The sequence below is a fragment of the Polypterus senegalus genome, chromosome 14, assembly GCF_016835505.1.
Source record: "Polypterus senegalus isolate Bchr_013 chromosome 14, ASM1683550v1, whole genome shotgun sequence".
NCBI classification, from domain to species: Eukaryota; Metazoa; Chordata; class Cladistia; order Polypteriformes; family Polypteridae; genus Polypterus; species Polypterus senegalus.
This window is the reverse complement of record NC_053167.1, coordinates 110,712,092-110,731,834: the sequence shown is the minus strand read 5'-3', so window position 1 is coordinate 110,731,834 and position 19,743 is coordinate 110,712,092. Positions and strand designations below refer to the sequence as shown.

General features: G+C 39.4%; 1 protein-coding gene across 1 annotated transcript in view; it reads left to right on the top strand.

The window, feature by feature from the left end:
- Nucleotides 1-19,743, top strand: part of LOC120514791 — a 217,889-nt gene that overhangs the window by 11,090 nt on the left and 187,056 nt on the right. Inside the window, exons 3-7 of the mRNA XM_039735347.1 lie at nucleotides 7,063-7,329; nucleotides 7,522-7,782; nucleotides 10,078-10,347; nucleotides 14,918-15,178; nucleotides 19,072-19,332. Coding sequence (XP_039591281.1) covers nucleotides 7,063-7,329; nucleotides 7,522-7,782; nucleotides 10,078-10,347; nucleotides 14,918-15,178; nucleotides 19,072-19,332 — 1,320 coding nt within the window. The remainder of the gene's footprint in view (nucleotides 1-7,062; nucleotides 7,330-7,521; nucleotides 7,783-10,077; nucleotides 10,348-14,917; nucleotides 15,179-19,071; nucleotides 19,333-19,743) is intronic.

Below are 19,743 nucleotides of genomic sequence, written 5' to 3'. Positions count from 1 at the left end.
GTACAATTTAAAGAGATTGTTATTATCTATAATATAGTGCCTCATCTATCTATCTATCTATCTATCTATGCTTTATATATACATAGAGTGGGATAAAAACAGGCATCCCAGCCAAGGAGGAGTATGGGTTATTACCCGGATGGGAGACCCAAGAGGAACGATGGTGGGATTGGCTGGCTGAATCAAAAGATAACTTTGTGCCCAGCCGGTATAAAATAATGGATGGACAAACAGAAGCTGGAACTGAGAAGTGGTTCCATCCCCCATGCGCTAGGTGGCAGTGGTCTTCATATGAGAATCCAGTCAGAACATCCGCAGGGGTGCTAGGGAGATGGAGTCTGGAAGTGCAGCCCTGTAAGGGTCCCTTGTGACTGGTAGAGGGTGCTACTGGGGGAGGACCATCCTACTTTGTCGATGGCCCAGAATTGCCTCCTAGAGGAGACAAAATGGCACTGGAAGCATTCCCAGATCCGGCATAAAAGGAAGCCTGCTGCCACATGTGGGAGAGTCAGAGTCGGGAAGCAGTGGGCAAAATTCAACTGGTGGACAGAAGGAGGCAGATTAAGCACAATTATTTCTGATTGTATTCACATCTTGGCTGTTTGGTGTAAAGAGGTCTGTGGAAAGGTGAATTGGGAAGAAATAAAAGTCCTTTTATTTTACCTTATAAACGTGCGGTGCTTTGCTGAGTCTGTGGTTTGGCACTCTCTAGTGCCCCTAGTGGTTACAGTGTTCAAATCCCACTGCTGATACAGCAAGTCACTTAATTTGCCTGTACTCCATTTTGCAATAAAAAAAAAAAAAGTGTAAATGTTGTAGGCTTCTTTGAGTAAAGGCATCATCTAAATAATTAAATGTAAATATAGACCACCACAAGCAGACCCACCTCCCATCTCTGACTCTCGCATGTGTGGCAAAACTCAGTGGAGGAAGGCAGGAAGAACTGGTGATTTACCTCTCATTTATTGTATTGTTTGTGACTTAATAACCAAGAGGTTTGTGAAGAAGTGCCTTGTGAGAGAATATAAAAAAGATCTTTCTTCACATAGATTTAACATTTATTAGATGAACTAGGGGGGCAAGCCCCCCTGGCGCCTTCAGAGTCCAACCCCCAGTTGCAGGCAGAATATTAGTAAAATCTGTAAATGTAAAAAAGAAAAATGATTATTTATTGGAGTCAAAAATCACGAAATTCTATAAATATTGTGATGGATGGCCAGGGCCCATGCCAGGACGGGTTCCCCTTCACCACATCTGCCAGGGGGACAAGGGTGGGAAGCCCAGTATCTCCCCCCTGGACACTAGGTGGCAGCCTCCCTGGGTTGCAGCGGTGCCTCGGACTCCCCCAGCTTCATGGGGGTTGGAGTTCTATGCAGCTCTGTCGGGTCCTTTTGGGCACTGGTCTCACCACACCTGGAAGTGCACACCACACCTGGAAGTGCAGCCAGATGTCAGCAATCAACCACCTGGAGCACTTCTGGGTGCCTGATAAAAGGGAGCCAGCGACCACCACTCAGCGGCCAGAGTCGGAAGGTGGAGGACGAAGCTAGACGGGAGGAGTGGTGGTGCCAGGAAAAAGAGTGTTGTTCCTTGTGTTTGATGCTTGGGACTGTGTTATGCCTGTGGGGTTCACGGGAAGACGTGCTCCACAGGTGAAGAGAAATAAAGTATTTTGTTGTGTTTTACAAGTGTCTCAGTGCGAGTCTGTGTCGGGTCGGGTGCTATACAGCATCCTATATCACAATATGGAAAAGAAAATTATTATTTAACAGAGTAAAAATCATGAAATGAGAATAAAATATTTACTCTCTTACTGATTGGAGTTTCCCATTAAACTGAGGTCCACTATGCTCGATGCACAACTTTCTTGATATTTTAGTTTATAATTTAAAAACGGAATAAGAATCTGAAAATCTAACAACATCACATTAAAGTTCGATACAATCTGAAAAGAATGATACCAAATGATACCAAACATATATACAGTATGTAGGTTTTAAAATAAGCCAGATTTAAAGCGTGACAAAAAAGTGACATAAAATCGTTGCACAAAATCGTTATAGTTTTAGGCTTAGGATTTTATCTCTATATACAGTATATATATATATATAGAGAGAGCAGATAATCAACAATCATAAAGTCACTGTCATGTCTGCATTACATCAGTGTTTTCCTTCCCAATCTGATGTCCCTTCTGAATCTAATTACCCCAGACTAATACATTTTTAAACTATTTCTAGCAATCTTTTTTTTTAGGATTTTAACATAATGATCTAAAAGATACAAGGTTCAGATCTATAAAGATGGAGACGTTAAATTAATACATAGCAGTCAAGAGATGTGATTTAGAATCTAGCATTCTGTAGGGGGTATGTTTGAAAGAATCTACATCTACGTCTACACTACTATGTATTCATTTATAAAATGCAGATATTATTCTCCGTTTCACCTTTCATCAACATTTCTCTGGTGTTTTTACCACCTAAAAACTAAGATTTTTGAAAATGCTTTCTTTCTTGTGCTTTATACTTCTGAAAACACTGGCTTAGTGTTTTAGTGTGATCAGGAGAAAAAAGTAGAGTTCTGAAAACACAGACACTAGTGATGCTCTGATTTGTTCATGTCTTATCTAGTTGGATTGTGCTCATTACAAACCTTCACTCCCTGATTGGTCACCCTTCCTTTAAGGGGTGACCAATCAGGCTCAGTGTTTCAGTGTAGATGGATGAAAACATACAGTTTCGAAAAGGCAGACTCTAATCACACTCTGATTTGTTCATGCTCATTACGTAGTCCGTCTATGGATGGATTGCGTTCATTACAACATCTCATTCCCTGATTGGTCACCCTTCCTTTAATGGTGACCAATCATACTCAGTGTTTCAGTGTAGATGGGTGGAAACATACTGTACAGTTTTGAAAACACAGACTCTAATTACCCTCTGATTTGTTTGTGCTCATTATGCAGCCCATCTATGGATGGATTAAACAACATCTCAGTTCCTGATTGGTCACCTTTCTTTTCAGCGGTGACCAGTCAGGCACAGAGTATCAGTGTAGATAGGTGAAAACATCCAGTTTTGAAAAGGCAGACTCTAATCACCCTCTGATTTGTTTGTTTCTGCTTGTTATGTAGCCCTCCTCTGGTTGGATTGTACTCATTACAATGTCTCATTCCCTGATTGGTCACCCTCCAGTTAAGAAAAACATATTCCAAGATAGCAGATATGGAGGAGTTGCTTTTTATGGCGCTTGTTATGTTGCTCACCTGTATGCATCTAAATTGTATTTTGTACAGTTTGAATGCTGCATACATACACAGATAGCAAATAATTTACTGGTCACTTCAGTTTTGTGATCAATCCAGTGGTTGGCAGCATTATCATTACTTCAAGTTTTTTTGCTGATACACACAAGCCTTGTGTAGGTGACTGTCTGTCTTATGTGATTTTGGTCATTTTAATGTTCTCGGAGATACTTTTGTAAACAATATTAAAACACTAGTGTGGCCAGAAATACTTTTTGTCTAAAAATTCTGTTTGCAAATACAAAATTAGTAGTGTGGACATAGCCTCAATTTATGGAGGCTTTGTTTAAATAAAAAAGATAATAGTCCAGGTTTAATTATTGAGATGTTTACTTATCTTGGCAGTGACATTCATGTCTCTGGTGACTCTTCCTATGAAGTCAGTAGACAGATTGAGAGAGCATGGGGATCACGGGGTCGCTGGAAAAGGGTGTGTGGCACTCCCAATATCTATGCAAAAGGAAGAAAGTCCAGGTCTTTAGAGTCCATTTGCTTCCTGTTTTGCTATATGATTGCGAGACATGGACGCTATCCAGTGACCTGGAACGAAGACTGGACTCCTTTGGTACTGTGTCTCTCCGGAAAATCCTTGGGTACCGTTGGTGTGACTTTGTGTCAAATGAGCGGTTGCTCATGGAATCCCGAATGAGGCACACTACCTGCATTGTGAGGGACTGTCAGCTACGGCACTGTGGCCATGTGACACGTTTCCCTGAGGGTGATTCGGCTCGCAGGATCATCATTGTTAGGGAGTGGCTGGATCAGGCGAAGGGGTCGCCAAACAGGATTCTAAGTTGTTTCGTCGTGTTGTGGGTGCAGCAACACACTACTAATGCATGCTCCCCAACTTGACTTGACTTGACTTGACAGTTAAGTATTGTGAGTTTGAACATTTATTAAAAGAAGTCTCCATTATGTTTTCCATCACCATACATAGATTTCTGGGTTTGAATGTTTTTTTGTTTTGTCTTTGAGTTTTTCCTTTTAGGTAAAGGTTGATTGCTGTATGCAGCACTTCTTTTGAATACAATTTTGCTTTTTTCCTTTCAATATTGTGAAATATAAAAGACATGTTTAGTGCAGCGACTCTGCTAATAATCTTAGAGAATCTAGGTTTTGCCCTAAAAGGAAAACCATTTCAAAACTCGGCTGCTGCAATGACATCTTTTCAACAGGATATTTCAACCCTGCTATTGAACCCATTCATCCACATTGCCTAGGGTTCTATGCCCTTCCCTAGGACATGCCATTCTTTATAATTGAACCACTACTAAATGCATTTTATGTGCAAACTTAATCCATAACGCAACATTCCAGATGTTTCTTTCTAAGCATATAGTATAACGTGGCATGTATTGCATTATTTCATGAGAATGTAATTGTCTTTTAAACCCCATATAAGATTACTCACCCACGCACTCACCTATTCTTTTCAACGTATTTCCCATCACCTTGGAATGTGCTGAACCAAAGTTGATGAATGGTGAAATAAATAAAAAAATAAATAATACAGCTTAAACATTAAACACTGATAAATTATATATTATGTGATCGTTCCTTAAGTAGCACTTAAGAAGAGTTGCAATAGGATCCTGCTGTTCAACTCTAATATCTCTGCTGTTTTTTAATATATTACTATAAAACAATTAAGTCTACTGTATTAATAAAAATGCAATTATCATACAGTCTGAGGTCTGTTGCAGTACTTTGCCAGCTTCACCTTCATTCAGATTCATTTTAATGGCAACTTCCACTCAATTTATTCTGTGACTTTACATTATGAAACATCTTCTTATGGCAGCTCCTGTTATGGGTTGCCACAGCGGATCATCTTTTTCCATATCTTCCTGTCCTCTGCATCTCGTTCTGTTACACCCATCACCTGCATGTCCTCTCTCACCACATCCATAAACCTTCTCTTAGGCCTTCCTCTGTTCCTCTTCCCTGGCAGCTCTATCTTTAACATCCTACTCCCAATATACTCAGTGTCTCTCCTCTACAAATGTCCAAACCAACGCAATCTTGCCTCTCTGACTTTGTCTCCCAACTGTCCAACTTGAGCTGACCCTCTAATGTACTCATTTCTAATCCTGTCCATCCTCATCACACCCAGTGCAAATCTTAGCATCTTTAACTCTGCCACCTCCAGCTCTGTCTCCTGCTTTCTGGTCAGAGCCACCATCTCCAACCCATATAACATAGCTGATCTCACTGCCATCCTGTAGACCTTCCCTTTCACTCTTACTGATACCCGTTGTCACATATCACTCCTGAACATTATGAAACATCTAATTAACTTAAATATAGTGTGACAGATTGAGGTCCTTTGCCAAACCGACGGCCAGAGAATCCTGCCGGCTAAGCCAATTGTGACAGATTAGGGCTCTCTCGCTCCCTTGAACATTCAGACCACTCGTCAGACACCAGGTAAAAGTCCAATAATAATATTTATTATTATAAATAAGTGCACAAAGCACCCTCCACTCCCAAATACTCAATAAATAAACAATAATACAATCCTCCACTCCCAGACACTTAGCCACCCTACCTCCCAATTCAGCTCAATTGTCTGGGATCTCCCACAGTCCTCGACCCGGAAGTGCTTCTGAGCCCTCAGTCCATGTGATTATCAGGCACTTCCGGGTCAGGTAAAAACATCTCTTTTCTTCAGCCCGGAAGTATATCATTTCTTCCGTTCTCGTGTCTTGGAAATACTTCTGGGCTATACGGGAAATATAAATTCCTGGGCCTCCCTGCAGCGACACCTGGCGGCCCCCTTGGTACCCAGCAGGGATGTACATTATAATTCCACGGTCCATAATTCCCTGCTGGCATTCGGGGCACCTCTATGCTGCAAGGAGGGCTCCATCTGGCGGTCTGGGGGTATTGGCTGGGATGAATGGCAGGCCATATCTCACAATAGTCACTAGAATAATTTTTCACATAACTCACACAAGATTTTCTTATGTCTCAGCCAGGGTTCAAATTCATGTTTTTGTCATCTATGTTCATTTTTGAATCTTTTGTGTGTATTCCTTTTATTTGTGAGTTTTATTTGCCCATGCTTCTGTTTATGTTTTAATGCCTTGGATGTGTTGCATGTGTTTAGTTGGTGGTCCCCCAAAGAGTGTGGCCACCTGCCAGAAACTCCCCTCCACAGTGTATACCTAGAGGGTCAGTTCATTGTGAATGTGCTCTGGGAGTGGTGAGTTCTTTTTCCGTGCTTTTGTGAAATGTTGAGATTTTGAATACTCTGTGTTTGACGATATTTCTTGGTCACTTTATTGGGACTTTGTTTTTTTTTTGGATTGCCTTGTGCGTCATTTTGCTTTTGTGCGCATCAGAGCTTCTATGCAATTGGAACACCACTTTGTGAAGAATACATCTTTTGTTTTCATAAAGATACTATGAGGTCCTTTATGTGTCTAGCTGTGGATTCTGACAGTGTTTTCCACCCCTAGTGGGCATTATTGGAAGTGCTTTTGGAACGTTTCAGACTCAAATACTTTGGGGAAGTCCTAGTTCATGACATATTTCATTTTTGCTGTTTTAGCTGTGTATGTTCGGAAAAGAAGAGTACACTCTACTGTGTGAGTTTAACAGTTTCTTTTCTGTTAATTATTATTTCCAATTAGCATTAAGTCAGATGTGTCATTTTGTGAATATATATTTTCCAGGTCCTGATCATAAATATCATAACTTATGCTACTGTATATGTGAATGCCTCATCTAAATGGTTACTCTGTTTTCTACAGGGTTTGCTATCACATCTATAACGTCTCCTGCTGCAGCTCAGTTAAATGTGAAATGGACGGCATATCCTGGTGCAACCTACTATTTTCTGGACCTAAGAGTGCTAAACAGCAATACTATTGCTCCGGTGGCAATTATGGTCCCAGGAACAGCTATAACAAAACTGGTCCAAGGACTTAGAGCTGGCAGTGATTATAATGTTACAGTAAAAGCTACCACGGGCATAAATTACAATGTAGTTGCTTCTGCATGGAAGCTGGCAACAACAGGTAATGTAATATCTTAAGATATCTTCATTGTCAATAATGTAAATGTGGAAAATCAATTGAAGTTCTGAAAGATTTTACTGCATAAAACATTTAACTGAATAGAAGGTTTACAATCAAAAATGAGGTACTTCTCTTACTAATGTATTACACTTCAGCTCGCACTGACTTTCTCATTCTCTTTATTCTTTAAAGTTCCTGGTTCCCCACAGATCATTCAAGCAGATGCATCTTCAAGCTCCTCCATCTCCGTCCAGTGGTCTTCCTCACCAGGAACTTCTTATTATATACTCCAGGTTGTATCTATAAGCACAACTCAGAGGCTAAACCTAACAGCCAACAGTCTGGCCTACACGGTGGTCTCTCTGCAATCCTCCACATCGTACAGTTTGAGTGTCTATGCGGTGAATGAGGCAGGTGCAAGTGCTCCGAGCAAAGTCAAAAGTGTCACCACGTGTAAGTAGATCATGGCGCCTGAATCAGTAATCAGACATTTTCAGTTTAAACAGTATGTTTCCAATACTATTTACTATCATCTCAGTTTGCATATTATTAATAAACTACTTGCTACTATATAAAGTACCCTTACAAAAATAAAATACATGTAAAATACATCTTTGAAAAATATACTACCAATATTAATATATTTCAAAGTATGTTATAAATACTTACATGATAAATACAAGGTGAGTCAAAATTATGTTAACATTTGAATGGCGGAAACAATTTATTCACAAAACGTACTTCATATGTGCAAGATAAATTACAGGAATGTCTCAATCTGTTTGCCATCAAGCCATATGTGGCACATAAATTGTCCACAAAAATATTACATAAGTATATACATAGCAGTACCGTTAGTGTTAACATAATTTTGAGTCACCCTTCATATTGCAACATTTTGCAGCATACTAAAATGTATTGTAAATGATGTACATTTTTGCTATTTTTGTATAATACAATATATTTTCCAAAACATAAAAATAAGACTATTAGTATGTTTTAAATACTCATAAAAATATACTGCAAGATACATTTGACAAACTTTTACAATAAATATGTTAAATATACTGCAAGTGTAGTAGTTATTCTGTATATATTTTAAAGCATCTATTTCAAGTTATTTGTCTTTTCAGGGTATTGCAATATATTTTAAAAATATATTAACTTGGCATTGAAATTATTGTCTAAAAGATCTCTCATAGGTGTTTCTTATATTGAGCTATATTCTAGATCACACCATACTGTGACACAGTATAAATTACAAACCATTAACTGAGTACCACAACAAATAAACAACATTTACTTCTAGGATGGAGCCCAAAATGCTTTGCAAGATGTTAAAGAAATAGTTACAAGAAAAGAAAAACAAATAAAAATTTGATAAGAGTAATAATGAAGTAATAACATACAGCAAAACTCTATACACACTTCGATATTATTGGCAGTGGAGGGAAGGATAGGACTTGAAAACTTGAAAGAAATGTTGAGGTGCCAGCCAGGCAAAGCAAAAACAGAGTGAAAATAACAGGAATCTGATAACGCAAAGGGTTAAGAAACAAAGTTTAGCCATTGGCTTCCAGTTACAGGGTTACAGCTCTGTAATATGGGAAACTCGTCGACTGAATGACATGCCAGTTTTCAGGAGCTTCTTGCTTTTATAGCTCCCCGACCCTAACGACATGGTGAGTTGCTCTCAGCATGCAGTGGGCGATAAAAGAGATACAAGAGTTAACGATTGCACCCCCTGGTGTCCCGTAGTGGCAGTGTTTACCTCAGATTAGCCTGGAAGGCGACCCTAGGACAAACATGCATGATAATATATAATCAGTAGTAAAGTAGAGACCTTATGTATAGTACCATATTCTAAGTCTCTAAAAATGAGTCTGATGATAAGTGTCATGGCCAGGCAGGACAGAAAAAGAAAATCTACAGGGGTCCCAAGGCCAAAAGATCACCCATTGTATCTAACATAAATGTACTTAGGTTTTAGGCTCCTTCCCATGGGATTCAGTCCAGTTTGTTTTCCTTAAGTTGTTTCTTCTTCCTTAATTAGCACCCAAACAATAAGACAAAATGAGCAACCACACGACCGCTCACCTGTGCCCATCACACAATATCTGAAAATAAAAAGAGGTGAAGGTCTCAGTAAGGTTGATGTGCTCAGGTCACCAAAACATCTTGATGGTGTTCTTAGAAAAAACTGAAAATCAACAGTTTTGGAAATGTCTGCTGTGGCAGAATGAGAGCAGCAACAAGCCGTGGAATTAAATAATGAGGTTAATTAACAGCAAAAATCGGCTTCTCATTATGAAACTAGTTGGAGTGAAATTGGTTGGAGATTGACACCCAATTTAGGCATTCATCTGTTGGCTCCTTTCACATCTCATTTGTGTCTGGCTGTCATTTAATGAAGACTGAATCCTTAAAAACTGAGCTATTAAGATGAAGGGAAAAGAAGCGAAAACTGGTCACTGATTAGGAAAAGGGTTAGAATGAAAAGCTGCAGCCACTGCGGCCCTCCAGACCTGGAGTTCGACACCCCTAGTGTACAGCTTTCACATTCTCCTTTTTTTCCTTGTACATTATACCAAAATTATACAGGTTAGTTTATTTTACAATTGTAAATTTGTATCCAATGTTTATTTAATTTTTTATGTTTAGATTCATATTGATAATAATCGTATGATGTGCTTAAGAATGCTGCAGTGATTCCCATGTTTATGTTTATCCCTATTTGATTTTTTTCAGTGGTGCACCCACCAAAAAATGTCATTGTCAACCAAATAAATGCAAGTGCGGTGGTCATTGGCTGGGAGCCAGTTGATAAAGTACTTGTATATGGAATATCAATTTACAAAAATGGAGACCTTACCAAAGCGCCAGTCACTCTCCAAACATCAAGTACAAATATTGTCATCAATGAGATTTTCCCATGTACCCAATATATATTTGGTCTGAGGTCTGCCAACAACTTTATGGTGTTTGGGGAGGAAATTTATACCAGGTTTCTGACTGGCAGTAAGTATATTTTTAAGTTTTTCGTTTCTTAAAAATGGCCACAGTAGTTGGGGGTTGGGCTTGATTCCTGCATAGTCATTGTCGATGTGGGGTTTGCATATTCTCTCCGTGTCTGCGTGGCCTTCTCTTGGTAATGTGGCTTACTCTGATATCTCAAAGATGCACATTTTAGACTAACTGGTGACTCCAAATGGGTGGAAGTGTCTGTCTCTGTTTTTGTGGATGTGCTCTGCAGTGATGTGACATCCCATATAGGGTTGCCAAGATTCGTATAAACTGTCAAATACCAGTTCATTAATTCTGTATGGCTCAAAGAACTCATAGCCTAAAATTATTTAGTAATGTGATAATTCCTAATTTGCATTAAATTGGCATCCCGTTAAGATATGGCAACCGCCCAGCACCTGAGTTCTATTTTACTGGTTGAAAGGATCGCAAAGCAGAATGGCTGTTTTCAAATGTACCTCCAGTATGGAGTTATATTGACAATCTAATCAAAGAAGCTGCTGATAAGATAATCACTTAGTATGTTACTGGCACCTCAGTCCATGTCTTGTTCCTTGTAAACAATGGTATCGGAATAGACATGTGACACAGAGCGGAAATAAACGGATTCTTCTAAGCAGAAGTAGAGGCACCTGGATAAAGCTAAAAGTTATTTATTTTGGAGACATTCCATATTTAATACATTTTTTTAAAAGTTGATTGCTAACCCACCTTCATGGTTTCCCTTTGAATTTAAACTGGCCTTTTGCCCTTCCCCTTCACTTCTCTGATGTTGAAGATTATCTATCTATCTAAATCCAGACCTGTTTTCCCCTTTGCCCTAAGAACTTGGCATTGGGTCAAAATATATTAAAGCTTGGACCCTAATTGGCAGTCTAACATACCAATATTTCAAAATGAGCCTTAACTTGGGTTCCATGACCACCCTGGGCTTGTCTGGATATAAACAGCCTAGGAGACATACTGTACAGTATAGGATCATATTCCAATTTATCTTGTTATCCCAGTGGTTCTCAACCTGTGGGATGGACCCCCTAGGGGGGCACAAAGTAACAAAAAGGGGGGCACGAAGATGTGAAAAAAAATGAACTTAAGAACAATAAATATAGAGTTAGATAAATGTCAATAAAAGTTAAGTAGGTATAATAAAATATGCAAAATATGCACCTACATTTCAAAAAAAATTTTAAGGGGGCGCGATTAAAACTTTTATAAAAACTCGGGACACAAATACTTAATGGTTGAGAAACGCTGTGTTATCCTATCTCTTCCCAATCTTTTTTTTCTTATATCTTCAGCTCTAATCAGTTCTTAAGACATGTAGATGTTTGCATTCTCTCCCCTTCATGTTTACATTATTCTTTCTTTTTATTCAACCCTTTCTCCTCACAAAACACCACTGGCCACTGTATGTGTTGCATTACAGTGTCCTATAACTCTCTACATCTATATTCAATTTGGCAACATGACCTTTTATCGTCCTCATCTTGGAAAACAATTTTTAAGAATATTATCCTCCTCACTAAAAATCATAATTACTGACACCCCCAATTTAAATTAGTGTGCTGTCTTTATTTTATACTCCACAAACATTTCCGTTGGGTCTTTTATGTGACCAGCAGTGCCACTACTGTTTTTTAAATGCCCAGAGAACTGTTGTGTAACAGAGTCACAGTCATAATGAGAGGGGTGTCAGGCATCCAATAAGAGTCACAATGTGGCCCAGGACCTTCACCAGCCTGTGCAGATAAGGCTAAACCCAAGGCAGCCAACCACCAAATGCTAACAGCAGGCCTTGGCCTAAACAGGCCTCCAAAATGGGAAAACTGGATTTGAAAGTTTAAACTAGAATGAAAGTTCCAAAATATATTATAATGTCTTACAAGACATTCCAATTATAATAGTTTGTAGAGACAATCCAAGCTAAGAAATCGGATTCCAAAAAGTTGGGACACTAAACAAATTGTGAATAAAAACTGAATGCAATGATGTGGAGATGGCAAATGTCAATATTTTATTTGTAATAGAACGTAGATGACAGATCAAACATTTAATCCGAGTAAATGTATCATTTTAAAGGAAAAATATGTTGATTCAAAATTTCACGGTGTCAACAAATCCCCAAAAAGTTGGGACAAGTAGCAATAAGAGGCTGGAAAAAGTAAATTTGAGCATAACGAAGAGCTGGAAGACCAATAAACACTAATTAGGTCAATTGGCAACATGATTGGGTATAAAAGAGCTTCTCAGAGTGGCAGTGTCTCTCAGAAGCCAAGATGGGTAGAGGATCACCAATTCCCACAATGTTGCAGAAAGATAGTGGAGCAATATCAGAAAGGTGTTACCCAGCGAAAAATTGCAAAGACTTTGCATCTATCATCATCAACTGTGCATAACATCATCCGAAGATTCAGAGAATCTGGAACAATCTCTGTGCGTAAGGGTCAAGGCCGTAAAACCATACTGGATGCCCGTGATCTCCGGCCCTTAAACGACACTGCACCACAAACAGGAATGCTACTGTAAAGGAAATCACAGAATGGGCTCAGGAATACTTCCAGAAACCATTGTCAGTGAACACAATCCACCGTGCCATCCGCCGTTGCCAGCTGAAACTCTACAGTGCAAAGAAGAAGCCATTTCTAAGCAAGATCCACAAGCTCAGGCGTTTCACTGGGCCAGGGATCATTTAAAATGGAGTGTGGCAAAATGGAAGACTGTTCTGTGGTCAGACGAGTCACGATTCAAGTTCTTTTGGAAATCTGGGACGCCATGTCATCCGGACCAAAGAGGACAAGGACAACCCAAGTTGTTATCAACGCCAGTTCAGAAGCCTGCATCTCTGATGGTATGGGGTTGCATGAGTGCGTGTGGCATGGGCAGCTTGCATGTCTGGAAAGGCACCATCAATGCAGAAAAATATATTCAGGTTCTAGAACAACATATGCTCCCATCCAGACGTCATCTCTTTCAGGGAAGACCCTGCATTTTTCAACAAGATAATGCCAGACCACATTCTGCATCAATCACAACATCATGGCTGCGTAGGAGAAGGATCCGGTACTGAAATGGCCAGTCTGCAGTCCAGATCTTTCACCTATAGAGAACATTTGGCGCATCATAAAGAGGAAGGTGCACAAAGAAGGCCCAAGACGATTGAACAGTTAGAGGCCTGTATTAGACAAGAATGGGAGAGCATTCCTATTTCTAAACTTGAGAAACTGGTCTCCTCGGTCCCCAGACGCCTGTTGAAAGAAGAAGGGGAGATGCCACACAGTGGTGAAAATGGCCTTGTCCCAACTTTTTGGGATTTGTTGACACCATGAAATTCTGAATCAACATATTTTTCCCTTAAAATGATACATTTTCTCAGTTTAAACTTTTGTTCCGTGATTTATGTTCTATTCTGAATAAAATATTAGAAGTTGGCACCTCCACATCATTGCATTCAGTTTTTATTCACGATTTGTATAGTGTCCCAACTTTTTGGAATCCGGTTTGTAAAAAAAAAGTCTGAATTTGGCAAAAATTATAAAAGAGCAAAAATAGAATAAAAGGTTCAGAAAGGCAGGCCTAAAAGATAATCTGAGACAAACAAGTCTTAATACACAATCTAAAATCAGAAATCTAAGAGAAGAACCAATAATCAGATAAACCAAAAACTTAATGAATCACTACTGGGACTCTCCCTGACCTCAACATAAATGCTAAAGGGGGACATAGCAACAGTGACACCCAGGTGGCCCCGTCTTCTGGCGTTTCACCGACAAAACACAGGGAGTAGTAGATGATTTAAAAGAATAGTTAAATATATGGAAATAAAAATGTAAGAAGTGATCATTTAAAATTAACCAGAATAACAACAAAATAGCCATGAGCCAAGAGGTAAACCCTGGCTGAAACATGACAGGAACCTTCATCCACCTGTTTAGGAGTTGTTCTTCTATCTCCTTTTATTGATCACCTGTCTGTGATTCGCTGTTTCATGTTTTCCCTCCACCCGTTTTTCTTCTCTGAGACCTTTCTACTTTTTCTCTTGCTTCTGTCCAGCAGAGAATAGTTATCTCTTGGCATTATCACTGCCATTCTATCCCTAGATTCTCTCTGGTTATCCAGTTGGCCAATGGAAATCCTAGTCTTATATTTTCATACTTTTAGAGCTGTCTGAGTCAATGATGCATCTGACCACAGTATTAAAGATTTGATCTTGCTAATCTAGTTAGTCACTGAATATCCAGTGGTCGGTGATGTGGTGGGATCGCCATGTTGGTTAGCCTTACTGTTACATCTCTTTTTTTTCTCTTGCATGTTACTTCTATTTTTCTCTTACAAGATGGGCTTGGGGGGAGGACAACTATCTATTTTTTGTTTAAGTTTATTGCATTTGGTCATATTTGCTGTCTTCATTATCTTCAATATATCAAAAATGATTGTTTAATACAATTCTCCTTGAGTGATTGATCATAATATGTATGTATCAGAAGAGATCATATGATTAACCAGTTCTTTATGGAGTTTATTTCCACCTGTGTACATAACACTTTGGTTTATTATATCCTTCTAGATTTAAACCCTGTCTCAGGTATTCAAACAAAATACAACTGTGCTGGTGGATTTGTACTTGTGACATGGCAGCCCAGCTTTGGTGCTTCCTCCTACAAGGTCTCTGCAGTTCAACAGAATGGATCTACCTTCACCTGTACTTCTGAAACCACCCGTTGCCTTATGTATGGGCTCACCTGTGGAAAAACATTAACTGTACGGGTTACTGCAACATTGAACAACTGTGAGAGCAATGTAAATTCTGTGGCTGTATTTGAAACAGGTATGTGCATCAGTTTTTCACTCCTAAAATGGTCTACGTCTTTGACTCTTTGTGCATCTCTTATAATGCAAAACAATTCTAGTATTAGGCATGGATCTTAAACAATGAAAGTATCACTTTTGAGAATGACCTAGGAAGTGCTGATCACTTGGTTAATTTCCTTCTAGATGCCATTCCTTGTAGCTAGCATTGTCTTTGTTGGATTTAGCTTTATTTTTGTGGCAAAAGAACAGCAACAAGGAAAATGGCCAAAAGTGCATGAAGCTACTACACAATCTGAACAGCCCCCTCTTGACATTGTTCAGAGGTGATAATGAAAAGCGTAACAACCTTTTATCCCACTCTATGTCTTAGTTGGTATTACAAGGGCTTGAAAGCATGAGTCTGCAGATATAAATCCCAATGTTGACTATCTGAGTGTCTCATTATCTACATATGGTCTGATGTCATACATGCGTATCTCTATATACACCATATAATAGCCTTCTCAAGCTAAGTTAGTAGAAATTTATTGTTCACCAATCACACATATTACATGCTCACATGGAAAAAATTCTCATTGAAAGTATTCAGCTGCCCCATGTTTGACATTTCTGTCCAAATTATACCAAGTAGACAGGTTTGGTAAGTAGGAAGACCATCTTAGCACAGTGATTTGGTTATCTGACAAGGAAGAACTTAAACAGTTTAGAACTCACTTTGAAACTTGGAAATTGTTCAGAATGCTGCCTGAGGTCTTCATAGAGAGTCCAGAATTGTCCTCTAGACTCCTTTTGCTGGCGAATTATTTGTACTCATGGTACCTCTTCTTCAGTACTATGATCACCAGTCTTAGAAGACATTCTGGAGAAACAACAATCACCTCACAACACTAGAACACCTTACGATCCACAAAATAGTGACAGGAAATGACATTGATCATATTTTCTATACAAAGTGCTTCAAAAATGCTAGAAAAACACCTGAAAAACTCTTAAATAAGCTTGAAAAATACCAAACAATGCTGGACATGTACAATGCTGAAGTGCGAATGGATCCTTAAGTGTTTTCCATGGAGGTTCTAGCATACAAGAAATGTTAACATGAGCATACAGACTCCCAAAAAACCTCTTTGAAGGAGAAAAAAAAGCTAATTTCTATATTTACTTTAGGGATATACTGTAAATGATACATTCCTAAGTTAATTCTGCCAGCAAAATTACAAAGAAAAGTAACATTTCTTTATTTTTTGGGCAATCAACCAAAGAGTTAGTCATTAAATTATAATACTTGCCACTTGACATATAGGTTTAAACTGTCTGCAGGTATACAAACATAATGGCAGGAGTGTGAGGACTATTGTGGCTGGAAAGTAGACAAACACTTGAACAATGTGTAGATTTTCTGCAATAATTGATCTGTTTGTTTTCTAGTGCAAGGTTTGTAATGAAAGTAACAGTGAAATGGCCAGAAAATGTCTGACAATACTAACACTAGTGAGTTACCTATTATTACTATCAGTTATCTCATACTCATCACCTGCCTCGCTTACATGTTCATAGTTTAGTACAGGGAAACTATCCCTAATTTTAACAATGTGGTCATTGAATTTCTTGTGAATGGCCTCAGAAGTGCTGATTGTTGGTCAAAGACTCCCAAGATGCCTTTTCTGTTCCATGAATGACATTCACATTCATGTAGGTTATGTGTAGCAGCAGAGAATGAATAAAGGCCATTTCTGAAGGGAATGAGAAAAAGTGTAAATGACTTAACAAAATGTGGAAAAAGTGATGCGCTGTGAAGACTTTCTGGATGCACTGTATGTGGATTTCACTTTCACCAAACAACAAATCTTTTAATTCTTAATACGCCTCTTCATTGGGAAGAAACAGAAGCATTACTTTTCCCTGATGGAAACACGAATTAGACAATCTACAAGTCTCTGACTTAAAGTTTAAATCCAAACAATATATTCAATCTCTTTTCACTGTTCCATTTTTTCATCGAGTAATAATTTCCATTTGTTTGCGCTAATGTGATCTTTACTATCATTTTTTTGAGATATTGTCTTTATCTCTAACCTGCTCTGCATGTGTATTGCACCAACGTTTTTGAATTCTTTACAACGTTCTACTTTGTCCTACTCTTTGTCTTTTATTTCTGGCCCAGGGCGTGGTTAAATCTTGGCACAAAGTCTCATCTCGCAGGACCTGAAAGTATCTCTTTGAAAAAGTCACGTCTCCTCACAAGCTAAAAAGTCTCATCTCGTTTTTTATTATAATAGAGAGATGTAACTACTTGTCTCATCCCTCTCCTCTTCACCACCTAATAACTGGTGTGTGGTGAGCACACTGGCACAAAATGGCTGCCGTCGCATCCTCTAAATGAATGCTGCATATTGGTGGTGGCGGAAGTGGATCTCCCCTTTACTTATAAAGTGCTTTATGTGTTGTGAAAGGCACTATATAGTGCCCGACCTGGCACAGACTGACGCAGAGGCACGTACAAAGTGACAACAAACAGTGGCGTAGCGAGGGGGTGCCGAGGGGCCATGGCGGCGGCAATCACCATGATATTTAAGTTTAAAAATATAGGTATATTTGAAACTGCAAATCGCGCGCGCTGATTCAAGCCAAGCAGACGCGGTGCGGAAAGGATGGCAGGTGAAGCAGGTGGTGCAATAGAAATTTTCTCAGACGTTTTACAGCGCATTGTAGAGTCAATCTACGACAGTATCTAGTGGCGATAAAACCTACCTAAGTGAATTTTCAAAGTGTATTAAAAGTGAGAATCCGGGCTAAAACAGGTGAGTGTTCTCATTGAGTAGTGTTTCCCTATTGTATATGTCTCAAGTGATGGTTGATGATAGTGTAATAATAATCAGATCACAGTAAGCAAGTAATCAATCTCAGACCGATTTATTGTAATCGCATTGATTACGAAGTCACTCCTACTTTGTATATAAAAAAAAGTTATGTTTTTCTCTTTATAGCACATATTGATATTGAAAATTGTATAAAAGATTTTGCTATTAAAAAATACGAAAAGTAAATTTTTAATCAATAAAAAATTTAATGCTGCTTTTTTATTTTGTCTATTTTTTAAGAATAACTAAATAGAGGGGCGCAAATTTCCGGTCGGCCCCAGGCGAAAGCCACGCTACGCCACTGATAACAAAGTTTATTCATTTTCTTCAGTTGTGGGACACGTCTTCCCCGTGCCACACAGCCCAACACAGTCCCAAAGCACAAATACCACCAAAACACCCTCTTTCTCCTGTTCCACCACTCCTCCTGAAGCTTAGTCCTCCTCCTCCCGACTCTGGCTCCTTGAGTGGGGGTGGCTGGCCTTTTTTATAACCCACCTGGAAGTGTTCCAGGTGCTTGACCACCTGGTCCTAATTGCACCTCCGGGTGTGGCTGAAGATTTGTTCAGCCAGGCTGCTGAGTCCATGCAGCTCCCCCTAACGGCCATCTGAGCCCCCCAGCCAGGCTGTGGAGGACTCCATCTCCCATGAAGCCCTGTGGGTGGTTGTGGAATCACCGTCAGCCAGGGAGGCTGCCACCAAGCGTCTCGGGGGAGGTACTGGACTGCCCATGGTGGCTCCCTCGGAACATAAGCAGCAGGGGCGTCCCTGCCGGGCATGGAACCTGGCTGTCCTTCACAGTGTCTTGAAAAGTGCAATATAAATGCACTGTCCTCTTCTTCTATTCTGTTTTGGATCTCCATCTCTCGTTTCATTCGTCAGTTCATGAAGCTGGTTACCCATGTGTTTCAACTTTTGATTTCTTATGTTTTTTATTTAACTTATTTCTACATGCTCTTCTGTAAAAGGCAATAAAGAAATCCATGACTGACACATTAAAACACTGTTTGATATTGTTCTGCTGACCGTGATATTTTATTTCTTTCAGGACCTTGTGCACCTTCAAATTTAAGTTTTTATCGGGACTGCTACAGCAATGCAGTCATTTTTTCTTGGAACGCATCTCTGTATGCAGCCTACTACTCGGCCATTGCTGTGGCTTCAAATGGCACAGTAGTTGAGTGCCGGACAGTAGATACCTCCTGTTTCTTTACCAATTTCACATGTGGAATGGGATATGTGCTGACAGTCTCTGCATACAACAGCTACTGCAACAGCAACAGAAGTGCATCAATCCGAGTGCAAACAGGTAGAGTACCATAAGTGAAAATGACAATAGGAATTGCTCTTCTGTCTTCTTTTTATTGGTCATCGGCCTCAAATTCTTTCTCATCTGTCTTCTCTATTGACATTGCTTTCTCTCCCCACATTTTTCTTCTCCTAGACCTTTCCACTCTTCCTCTTGCTACTCTCTAGCAGAGAGTAGTTATCCATTGGCACTGTCACTACCATTCTATCCTGTTGGTTTTTCACTTGACTAATGGTAATCCTATTTTTATAGTTTTCATACTTATAGAGCTCTCTGAGTTAATGGTGCATCTGGCCACAGTATTAAAGAATTGCTTTTGCTAACGGAGTGGTGGCTCTGAGGCTAGGGATCTGCGCTGGCAATCGGAAGGTTGCCGGTTTGAATCCCGTAAATGCCAAAAGTGATTCTACT